General features: G+C 44.2%; 1 protein-coding gene across 3 annotated transcripts in view; it reads right to left on the reverse strand.

Moving 5' to 3' along the window:
* Positions 1 to 12,907, reverse strand: part of SLC46A1 (solute carrier family 46 member 1) — a 206,214-nt gene that overhangs the window by 160,710 nt on the left and 32,597 nt on the right. For 2 of the 3 annotated variants that reach the window (XM_085649112.1, XM_085649110.1), the window contains exon 3: positions 12,503 to 12,866. In XM_085649112.1, the coding sequence (XP_085505238.1) occupies positions 12,503 to 12,523 (21 nt within the window). In that variant the 5' untranslated portion in view covers positions 12,524 to 12,866. Of the gene's footprint in view, positions 1 to 12,502; positions 12,867 to 12,907 lie in introns of those variants that run through there. The other variant, XM_085649111.1, reaches the window with a different exon arrangement.

Genomic DNA, 12,907 nt, shown 5'->3' on the forward strand with positions numbered 1-12,907 from the left:
GCCGGGTGGGTCTACGTTAGAGTTTACTCACCCCTGACAAACCGGATAAGCCGGGGCGTTGCGGTTACGGTTGCATGGTGCTTACAGCCCCCTGTAGATCCTCCATCTGGTGAAGGTAATAAGCGTACTGACGCCTGTATTAGGGTATTAGTGTAGGGCGGTGCACCCAAGTCATGGCGGGGCCAATGGGTGGTGAAGGGGGGTCCAGGATGGAGGCTATGTGGCAGGCCATGATGCAGGAGATGAATAGCATCAATAAGAGATTGAGTAAAGTGGATGAATTGGAAGCACGATTGAATGAAAGGTTTACTGACCCCCCAGCTTCTTCAGGCAGGCCCGCGCGGCAGCGGAAGGCACCCTTGTCCAGAGGGGATTTTGTTAGCCCGCCCAAGACGTCCAAGGCTAAGAAGCGAAGGCGCAGTGCCCCAGCCCCAGTGGTACCGGTTTCAATCACACCCGCGGTTTCGGTACCCCTGGTACCTGATTCAGTACCCCTTGTACCTGTCCCGGCACCCGTTACATTGGCTCCTGCCATGCCGCCGGCGCTACCTCCTGTGGGGCCTACTCCCCCGCCCGTGCTACCGATCCCAGTGCCGGGTCTGCCGGCACCGGTCTCTCCATTGCCTACCATGCCAGCGCCACCGGCTATGCCTCCCGGGGGGCCCGTAGTCCCAGCAGATAGCCCGGACTCGGTCCCGCCTGAATTGGTATCTCAGATAGCGGCTTTATTACCTTGGCTAAAAAAGGGGGGGGTGTTACCAGCGTCGTCAGATCATGCAGCAGAAGCAGCACAGTTGGTAGAAAAGAGTAAATCAGCAGCGGCAGCGGATAGAGCTGCGGTTCCCCCCTCTTCTTCACTTGCAGGTTCCAGCCCCGCCCAACCGAAGGCAGATGGTGGTCAACCGGTCGCGGCGCAGGAAAAGGGTAAGGAGGTGGCACTGCCCCTCTTGGGCGATGGGTCATTGCCCTCTAGGAGTGAGAATTTGGCACAACATGTGTCCCAGGCAACGAAGGAATTGATTTGGGCGGGGAAATATGTTTACATTTTTTCATTGCTACTGGATCACAGGGAGATGGAACAGGCAAAGACACTAAAGGAGTGGATGCTTCCAAGTGAGTGGAGGGCACAGTGTGCTAGATTTAGGGTAGAGGAATCTTTGCTCAATTGGGTTAGGGCTTTTGCAGTGTTCACGACCATCATGGCCGAGCGGCCTCCTAATGTGCAGGCGTCATTGGCTTGCTACCAGAGTAGAATCGTGGGGTGGAGCGAGCAGTACCCGGGGGATGCTTGGAAGGAGTATGATATCAAAGGAGGAACAAGGGCACCCAAAGGAAATAGACAGGGACCTTGGGTAGATACGTATTACAGGAAACAGTGGTCCCTGAAACCAAACGATAGAGCAAAAAGTGAATATAGTCAAAATTGAAACTATATTTTAGCCAGTGTCCAGCCGGGCATGGCAACTTTAATAAGTAGAAATTCTTGATAGTGAACAGGGAAATGTAAGTAGAATTCGGTGGGACACAAGCCTGTATCCTCTGACTTACATACCGAGTAAACAGAAAATGACAAAACACATTCAGGCAATTACAGTGATGTTTCTGTGACAGATAATGAATAGCGAAACATCTGATATTCAGACTGCCACCTTCACACTATATTACATACAGCAATATTTATGGTGTAGGGTGGGCAACAGAGTCGACGGCGTTTCGATCCTTATGGGAAAGATACAGGATCATCATCAGGACTAAATTAGTTAAATTGCCCTTATTAGGAATGCCTGAGTAAACATTAGACATAAGGCAAACGTACAACCAACATAAATATGGAAAAAACAATAAAAATAATAAAGGGGAGGGAAGGGAAAAAATGGAAAATAATAATCAATCAGTTGGTGATTACAATAAAAACAATACATTTCGCATCAACCAGGTACTGCGTCAGATCAGGTGCTCATTCAGGTGTGCATTCTTATGTAAAAGTGACATCGCAAGTGGTTGTTTCATGGCGACTAATGTCTATACAGAATTATGAAAGATAGACGATTGTAAAGGTTACGTTAGAAATTTATTAAATTAAAAAAGGCATTTAGGACAGCCGTGGTTCGATAGTCACTAGATGCGCGGTACGATGTGGACCCGTGAGGCGTACGAAGACGTTAAGTGAAGAGGGGTGGTGGGGAACGAAGGTGAAGAGGGGATAAGTGAATAGGGAATTACCTCATGTTGCCATGGAGGCAACGAAAAAGATGGCGAATCACGAAAAGGTACCGTTGAGATAAGGGTACGAGTTTACGGTAGGACAATGCCTGTGAAATAATAGAAAAACATAAGAAGGGCGAAGTGTGGAAGTGAATGCGTAGGGCGTGCTGTGAATGAAGGGCTTACCTACGGACAATTGTTCCGGGAGGAAGGACACGGATAGGTCTAATGAAGGAAAGTGAAAGCAATAAATATGGGTCCAAGTATGAGCAGCGGGACATCTGGATCGTGAGTGCGTGGTGGGAGGGCTTACCTCAGTCAACTTGCAGAAATGGGTTCCGTGGCCATGCAGTGTGAACGGACGATGCCGGATCAACTGTGGGGGCAGAAAGGTGAAACTGCCTAATGTAGGTGTTTCAGGTCATGTGAGAAGTCACATGGTGTGGCAGGTCATATGGGTGGTCACATGGTGTCATGTGACCAAGGAACAACGCCGTGCGAGTGAAGGCAATTGTTGGTAGAACCCAGTTATTTACACCTTACCTAAAATCCACAAGGACACTGAACACCCCCCTGGACGCCCTATCGTCTCCGGTTGCGGCTCCATTCTAGAGCCATTAGGCTTGTATGTAGATTTTTTCATAAAGGAGTTCGTCCCATCTACACCATATTATGTCAGAGACAGCATGCAGATGATTACATTGGTCGAAAACCAGGGTTTTGATCCCTCTACAGATACACTCTGCACTCTCGATGTGGAGTCTCTTTACACTAACATCCCCCAACGAGAGGCTTTGCTCGTCATTGAAGAAACTTTAGAGACACGCATCAGACCACACGCAGTTCCAACTATTTTTAGTTTTGAACCCATATTTATTGCTTTCACTTTCCTTCATTAGACCTATCCGTGTCCTTCCTCCCGGAACAATTGTCCGTAGGTAAGCCCTTCATTCACAGCACGCCCTACGCATTCACTTCCACACTTCGCCCTTCTTATGTTTTTCTATTATTTCACAGGCATTGTCCTACCGTAAACTCGTACCCTTATCTCAACGGTACCTTTTCGTGATTCGCCATCTTTTTCGTTGCCTCCATGGCAACATGAGGTAATTCCCTATTCACTTATCCCCTCTTCACCTTCGTTCCCCACCACCCCTCTTCACTTAACGTCTTCGTACGCCTCACGGGTCCACATCGTACCGCGCATCTAGTGACTATCGAACCACGGCTGTCCTAAATGCCTTTTTTAATTTAATAAATTTCTAACGTAACCTTTACAATCGTCTATCTTTCATAATTCTGTATAGACATTAGTCGCCATGAAACAACCACTTGCGATGTCACTTTTACATAAGAATGCACACCTGAATGAGCACCTGATCTGACGCAGTACCTGGTTGATGCGAAATGTATTGTTTTTATTGTAATCACCAACTGATTGATTATTATTTTCCATTTTTTCCCTTCCCTCCCCTTTATTATTTTTATTGTTTTTTCCATATTTATGTTGGTTGTACGTTTGCCTTATGTCTAATGTTTACTCAGGCATTCCTAATAAGGGCAATTTAACTAATTTAGTCCTGATGATGATCCTGTATCTTTCCCATAAGGATCGAAACGCCGTCGACTCTGTTGCCCACCCTACACCATAAATATTGCTGTATGTAATATAGTGTGAAGGTGGCAGTCTGAATATCAGATGTTTCGCTATTCATTATCTGTCACAGAAACATCACTGTAATTGCCTGAATGTGTTTTGTCATTTTCTGTTTACTCGGTATGTAAGTCAGAGGATACAGGCTTGTGTCCCACCGAATTCTACTTACATTTCCCTGTTCACTATCAAGAATTTCTACTTATTAAAGTTGCCATGCCCGGCTGGACACTGGCTAAAATATAGTTTCAATTTTGACTATATTCACTTTTTGCTCTATCGTTTGGTTTCAGGGACCACTGTTTCCTGTAATATGGAAGGAGTATGATGTCAATTTCAGGAAAGCTAGGGAATTTGACGCGTCATTGGCATGGGATAAGGTGGACTCTGTGTCATGGCATAGGCAGTTCTCAGGGAGCTCTGCCCCACTACAGTCCACCACTGCGCTCAGGGGGTACTTCACCAGACCTCAACACCCCTTTCGGGCGGCTCAGGGGAGTGAGGTCCCGGGTAGGGGTAGGGGGGGGGGGTTTGAGAGGAAATGGGTGCTTTGAGCTGACATTTATCATTAGGAGGAGCTGCATTAGTTGGAAATTGAAAAAAGGTACACCCGCTGCCCACCTACTAAGAAGAATAATAGCGCAGAGTTCACTACTGATTTCACTTCTTGGTATAGAAAGTGGAAACAACAACCAAACCGCTCACAAAGACATTACCGCACATGGGTACACGCAAACAACCCCCCAAGCGCACACACACGTACGTTCTACTAGAAAGTCGTATACCTAAATATATTGAAGTACAGGGCCCACATAGATATACATACAAGGCATAACTACGGCAAAGACATAGGCAAAGGCACAGTCAGAGAGGCACTAAAGGTACACACAGTCAAACACGAATAAAGACACAGATGCAGGCAAACAGGTGAGGGCACAGGCATCCAATCTTCACTTCCCCGGAAGCACCGGAAAGCTAGAATTACTCCAGCATCAATACTAATGGGCCTGGGGATATCAACTCACTGTACAAGATGCGGACAGTAATACTCCTAATTACAGTAAAAACTAGAACTGCCATCTTTAAAAGTAATACTGTACTGTGTCAGTGCTTCAAGATCATTCAAGGGGACTTCCCAAACAAGTACAGAGACTGCACCAGGCCAGTAGGCCATGGCTTCAATCTGCCACCAGATTACTTTATCAGACAGGCTTCACGTTACAAGATACATTCAGACAAATGTATAGCAGGCCAGGGCGTGTGACCAGCACTCCAAGAAGTTCGGACGTTTAAGGGATAGAGATTTGTTTTATACCCACGTAATTGAAGCATGAGCAGTCACAGAGGAGAGAGTTTGCATTCTTATGGCGATTGCAGGGTTCGGACAGAACCACTGAAGGCATCACGTTTCCTAAGCAGGTCGGCGTTTAAAGACTTTACTCACCTCCATAGCTGTGTGGTAGGTGTGTTGGAGCCAAAGTGTGAAATTCTACCGGGCCATGTTCACCACGCGAATCCCAGACTCTGAGCACATCTCCTGCACGTGCTTCAAGGGCACGCGGCCTGACTGCGCACTAACCCTTGCTGCCATGGGAGCAAACCTCCACCCTTAACTCCGAGTCACTTCAAAAATGCATCGTAGATTGTTTTGGCGTTTTGTGCAGTGTGAAATGTACCTCACAGCTGCCCGTCTCAGCTTTTAGAGACCACGCAAAGATACAGCAATGGGAACAGAAGCGTCTGAAAATATAATGTATTAAAAAAAAATTTTGTTTTTATACAGCACAGTTGAGACCTTTGCCAAGTATTTTAAGTGCTCTGTATATCTGAGAAATATATAAAAAATCCTTCCATCTTCAACTTACCAAGAACACGTATGCAAGGAGGTCACGAGAAACATTTAAGTGGTAAGATGTATGCAGTAGGTCATGCTCGTTTACAAATGATGTCAGGCAATGTGAGAACATTCAATAACAAGCACGCTAGGACAGGGGACTGGGGGGCATATGTATCAACCGAATGTTTAATCGCAAATGCTGCGATTCGCAAAAAGCAGCATTTGCGATTAAAAATTCGCAAAACGGGATGTATGAGGCAAATTCTCAACGCAAATTTAAGGAATCGCTAATTTAGCGATTTCATAATTTTGCGTAAGCATTTAAGAAATCGCAAATTGCGATTTCTTAAATGACATGTAACATGCACCAAAGCATTGCGAATTATCCTTAAGAAATCGCAAATTACCACCAACTTCTAGTCTGTGGTAATTTGCGATTTCTGTTAAAAATGCACTTTTTGGAATTTTACAAAGTGCCACGTGGCCATATGCACACACATGCTCATTTCAGGGGTGCATCAGGGTGTCATCATGACACCCTTACACCTTTGAAATTATTCTCAAATTGCGATTAGCAAATTACGAATCGCAATTTGAGAATTACTTCCCATTCATTCCTATGGGTCTCCTGGCCCATAGAAATGAATGGGAAGGTATTCCTTAATTGCGATTTCGCAATTTGCTAATCGCAATTAAGGAATTTTAAGAAATCGCTAAAGTTTTGCGATTTTTTAAATACATCCCGTTTTGCAATTCTCAAATAGCGATTCTTTAAAAATCGCTATTTGAGAATCGCAAATGGAGATGTTGATACATATGCCCCTGAGTCCCTTAGTCCTAAAATGGTTGCTGTCACATCTTAGTTGATGTAACAGTCAATCAGATCTTATCATAAAATCTGTCAGCTTCACGGATCCTCTGTGAGGTGAAATAACTATATTATTTTAACCTTAATTTCTCAAAACTACTGAAGGAAATTACACAACATCACAAAAGCATGCTTTCTGGACCAGACCTTGCATTCTGCCAAATTTGGTGTAATTCAGTTCACATGCTTTGGTTGTAAATGTGTCACCCGCACATCTTCTCCACCCCCATGGATCACCCTGAAACTATCCAGGAAGGAGCTGAGGTGGATGAGACATTTTTGTAAAGTTTTGTGAAGATTCATCAAATGTTGCCAAAGTTGTAGATATATATACAAATATGTCCCTAACTATAACTACCCAGAAATGACTGCCACTGGGTAGCTATAGTTAGGAGCACGTTTTCACATATATAACCTACTGGCGGTCGCCAGTAGGTAGTTATAGTGAGGAACTAGTTTCCATAGGAAAAGCATTTTTTGATTTACCAATAACTTTGGCGCCGTTTGACGAATCTTTGCAAACTTTTCAAAACGAATGGGGAGCTTATGTCAGCTCCTGTCTTTAAAATTGTGGAGTGATCCGTCAAGCGGGGCCGAGAAAAAGGGGGGTCCCAAAACGCTTTTTCTCCATGTTAATTTCCATAGGAAATTTCAGAAACGGCTACAGCCCGAACTGCTGAACGGAATTCCACCAAATATAGAAAAAAAAGGTAGCTCTTGGTAAAGAAAACACTCTTTTTGTTAAATGGTATAAATCCGTTCAGTAGTTTCTGAGAAATGTAAAGATTACTCAGACATAAAACTGTGGCTGCGGAGGATCTGCGAAACCTCCCGATCCCGGGCTTGAGATCCGATTGGCTGCCAACACTTCAAACCAGGAAGTGTTGGCAGACATATTGTGACTTGATTGAACTGAGTCACAAGAAAAAATGTGAGAAAATAAAAAAAGGGGACAGGGTAGAAACACCCTGAACCCCTAGGCCTGCTCAGGAGGTCCCACAGGGACCATAAGGGCCAAAAAAGCATTATTTTTTTTAAATGTTCGGCAAGATTTGCGGTGGATCTGTAAATCCGGCTGAAAAAAAATTAAAAAGGGAAGCGCGGTCTCCTGCCCTTCGTTTGCTTTAGGCCTCCGGGTGGGCCAGGTCCTGGGGGCTATTAAAAATAGTGATGCCGGGGTCCACATGGGCCCAACACAGCACAAGGGACCAGCACCTCCCCTGGCTTATTTTATTTAGAGAGCATGGGTGAGTTATACACTCCCACGCAGCCCCTGGGACCACCACCTCCCCGGGGCTATTTTTAATAGGCGTGCATGTGGGGCTCCATACCCCTCAAGCAGCCCCAGGGACCACCACCTCCCTGGGGCTATTTTAAAGATGGCCCTGGGGACCCCCATTTCCCCGGGCCACCACCAGCAGTGTCCCAGGGTGCTCACCCCTGGGACATTGCTGTTTGCTGTGAATGGTGAGAGCACTGCTCCCACCATCCCATAGCAAACAAGTGTACTCGTTTTGAACAAGCAAGAGCACTTTGCTCTCGCTTGTTCAAAGCGATCACACTGCTTTTTACACCAGGGAACCCGGGGGTAAAAAGCAATGCTGGCTCCCGCAGGAGGTGGGAGTCAGCTGGGGCCATGGGGGCATTCAGGCACCCCATGGTCCTGAAGGAGATGGCCATGCCTCGAGGGATGGAGTCCCCAGGGCCTTCACCTTTAAAAATAATTATGTAGATAAAGGCCCAGCCCCGGGGAGGGGGTCCATGGGGCATATATCGGTCTCGGAAGGGGGGCTGCGCAGCCCCCTTCCCATTTTATTTTAATAAAAAAATAAAAAATGGAAAGGCCCTGGAGGATGGGGTTCCCAGGGCACAAAAGGGTCAAGGGAAGGGGGCCAAAATGTACCCCTTCCTAAAATAACAACAACAAAAAACTAAGTCTGCAACTAGCGGAAAGCCCTTCCCCCTTTCTCCACTACTCTGCAAATGCGCCTCCTTGAGCGCTCTTGGTTGGGGGTTGAAGTTCCATTCATGGTGAGGGTCCTTAGGGGCCAACTAGCCCACCTGTTAACTCCAGTAAAGTCCACACATTTCTGAGAGGTGGTTGGAGGCCTCACCCCTTTTTCCACCACTCTGCGAATGTGCCAATTGGTGCACTGCTGGTGGGGCGCTGCACTCCCCTTGCATCCTGAGGGCCTCAGGACCAAAGTGGAGTTCATCCTCCAAGCAGCAGTGCACCAGGAGGCAGTCAGAGACCACACCCTGTTTCTCCACCACTCTGCAAATGTGTCTCCGGGCACACTACTAGTTAGGGGATAAATTCCCCTTGGCTCCAGAGGGACCTTGGGGGCCAAGAAGCCCTCCTTTTACCTCCGGTAAGTCATACGCAGCAGAATTCCTGAGAGCTGGTTGGAGGCCCAGCCACCTTTGTCCACTACTCTGCAAACGTGACTGCTAGTTAAAAAAACGTAGAAATTCACCAAAAAATGAAGGGTACAGGGACGTTATATTTAGCAAATAGAATTTTTAAAACCTTTGAAAGTCACTTAAAAAACAAAGGTTACAGGGACATTATAGTTAGGAAATGGAATTTAAGAAACCTTAAAATGAAATGGAATTTAAAAAACCTTAGAAATTCACAGAAAAAAACAAATGTTACAGGGACGTTATAGTTAGGAATTAGCATTTAAAAAGCCTTAGAAATTCACTGAAAAAAACACAGGTTTCAGGGACAATATAGTTAGGAATTAACATTTAAAAAAGCCTTAGAAATTCACAGAAAAAAACAAAGGTTACAGGAACAATATAGTTAGGCTGACATTTCACTCGTACAAAACCAGAGAAATTCAGCCGTTATAGTTAGCTGAGTTAACTATACCTTGCACCCCGCTTATCACCTCACATATTAAATCCCTCATGACATTGTCAGTGACATCACTGATGACATTACTGATGACATCTCATGTGACATCACTGATGACATCAGAGATGGCATCATCCACATAATTTCTGATGAATCCACTCGCACCCCTATAGAATCTTTTAAACACCCATTGGCACTCCCACAGAACTGTTCACAAACCCATTGACAGAGCCATACCAGTACTTACACAGCCATTTACTAATTCATAGATCTACACACACATATCCACTTGCTCACCCATACTGCCGTTCATACACCCGCTGATTCACCAATACAGCCATTTACATATTCACTCATATACCCATACAGGTACTCATGCACTGAGTGAGTCACCCATATAACTACTCACACGCCTACACACTCACCCATACAGTCAATCATATAGGGGCATACTAACCCAAACAGGTAAATCCACATCCACTTACTTGCTCATGCAAATAGTATCACATACTCATTCACCTATACAGTCACTGTTAGAAGCATGTACTCATTCATATAGCCACTCTCACAGTCACTCACTCACACATACAGTCACTCATATACCCAGTCACTCACCTATACTGCCTTTCACATACATAGTTACTGACCCATACTGACACAAGCACTAAATCACTGACACAGACATACAGACACTCATTCAATCATACAGCTTCTCATACACGCACTCACTACCCCATACAGGCACTGACTTACCCACTCACTCATCCATAGAGGCAGTCACACACATCCTCACTCACACACACAGACACCCAGACAACCATAGAGATAGTCAACCAAACAATCACCCGTATAGCCATTCACGTACCCACTAACACACTCATACACCCACTTAGACATCAACTGACAGACAGATACATTCACAGAACCAGTCATTCATCCATACATTCACTGAGACACCTAAACACTCACTTATACAGCCAGTCACGCACCCTCTCAGTTGTCCAAACAGTAACTCATACACCCACTGATTCACCAATAGACCTAGGTATATATATTTAATACTCAAACTTTTTTAAAGACTCACAGTCACTGGATGATGTTATCAGTCATGTAATTTGAGATGTCATTTGAGATGTCATTAGTGATGTCATCAGTGATGTCACTGACCATCTAATAACACGATATATCAAAGCAAGCCAGATATATCATAGGAGGGTCGAAGGGAAAAATATTTACCGACCACTAGATAGCTAATCCCTTATTGATCCATAAACTTTCATCACACCAGAGCAATCTAGGGTCAAATTTGTGAACTAAACCAAAGCTATGAGAGCACTAAGCAGAGTCAGAATGGATACTAATAAATCCCATCAGCCACCAAGATAGCAGCCCACATCATCTGGGATTCGGTAGCCGGTCCAGAGCCTCCAAGATAATCAAGGCTGCAGATGAGAAGGGCAACTGTAACCTCTCCATTCATCTAAGATGAGGTATGTGCCCTGGATGTTTGATAGGCTACCTAATGTATTGATGGTGGTGATGGAAGCAGTGCAAAAAGAGTGTAAAGTGATAGTAATAAAATCATCTACTAGGATAGAAACAACCTTTAATAATGTCTATCCGAGTGACAAGGTTAAAAACAGTGTAGTAGCAGTTTTAACAAAATAACTGCTCAAGTCCGAAAGAACTAAAAGGGGTCTACATGTTTCAGCCGAAGGATCAAATTATAATCCGGCTTTCATCAGGACCAACAAGAACCTGTGCTACTGCTGTATGTATCGTGAAATTTCTATAAAAGTGAAAAACGCCAGAAAAACAAATAGAATGACCTACTTGGAATAGAGATTACTCCTGGTTTATTTGTAGGAAAAATATCTCTTCAAATCCTGAAAAGAAAGTACAGGAAAAACAGTGCTCATTATGACTTGAATAGTGCCACAACTAAGTTTAAACACAGTCATGATTTGTCAATTGTGCAAACCATGCAGTAAACCACTCTAAACATATGTGTGGCGCAAAGAGCCAGCTAGTGCTCAAATAATTAAATGAATCAAAAAAGCGTACCCGTCAAAAGTACGGGAGACCGCCTCACCTCACCTGGCATCCGCTCAGATAAAAGAGGCCCCGCTCTATATGAAGACAAGCAATTATCAGCAAAATTGTGAACCTCCTGTCTTCTGTTTAAAAACACACCCAAATGTCACACTAACCAAAATAAGCGTCAAACATATATATACCAAAAATATCTATATGTATGAATAGGCATAGTCTGTGTCAAAAAGATATGTTATTCAATATCTTATTGTGGAAAAAGCACAAAGCAAAAGCTATATGAACTGAATCTTAATGTCACAAGACCAAGGTCGGCTGTAATGAACCTTCTATCTTCTGTTTATAGACACACATGGGTATCACCCGTGTCACGCTAACGAATTGAGCATCACACATATATATACCAAAAATATCTATATGTATGAATAGGCATAGTATGTATCTCAAAAGTATGTTATTCAATGTCTTATTGTGGAACAAGCACAAAGCAAAATCTGTATGAACTGTATCTTAATGTCACAAAACCAAGGTCGGGTATAATGAAATCCGAACTTACTGTTACGGTTTGTCTAAAGAATCACGCTAAACCCCATGCAGCTTCTGACTAATTATAATTTACGCTGCTTCAGTATGAAAGAACTTCAAGGTATTGGAGCATTGATTGTCAAAGATGTGTAGCTTACATTTGTATTTGTATTTCTTTTGTCCTTTTGCCAGTGCTTATTTGTATTTGTTTAGTATCAGCACGTGGTAAAACATATTTTGTATGCAGAAGCACATGTTATCATAACACGCTGCCGTTTGCTCCTCGTTTTTTCCATTTGAACACGTTTTGGGGTACAAAGTATTATCCGCACGTTTTTGAAACACACCCGTGAGTCACGTTGAAGATTCTGACAGTTGGTGCATATGCTGCTGCACATGTTGTTCCCTTGCGCATTCAAACAACCCCACCCTCCTGACAAATCTATTTAAACCCGAAGCGAGTTCAAGCACACGCTTGCGCTTGTTATTGCTTTCACTTACCTGGAGTCTGCAGCCCTTCATTCGGAGTTCCTTCTTCCGTCAGCTTGGCATCCTGGACGCGCTGAACAGTCTTCCGGTTCATCCAGCTTGGTCTTCCCCTTCTCAGCGCAGGAAACCTGTTTTCTTCGTTCCGGCCCCACTTCGCAAAGGCACCTCGACCTGAAAAGAAATGAAAGTGAGTTAACGATCACATGCAGGACGTGCAGATGAATCAAGTAAGTTAATTTACAAGTTATTTAAAAAAAAATCGAAAAAGAGGAAAAGACATCGGACAAAGAATTAAGTACATAAACGCTAAGAGAAAGAACAGCACTTATCTTTCAGTAGACAATTCGTCCTCTTGGCAAAGAACAGCTCCGTGAACCTGAAAGGACATAGGAGAACATTATTAAGAGAAATAAGACA

Source organism: Triturus cristatus, chromosome 3_2 (genome assembly GCF_964204655.1).
Source record: "Triturus cristatus chromosome 3_2, aTriCri1.1, whole genome shotgun sequence".
In the NCBI taxonomy this organism is placed as follows: domain Eukaryota; kingdom Metazoa; phylum Chordata; class Amphibia; order Caudata; family Salamandridae; genus Triturus; species Triturus cristatus.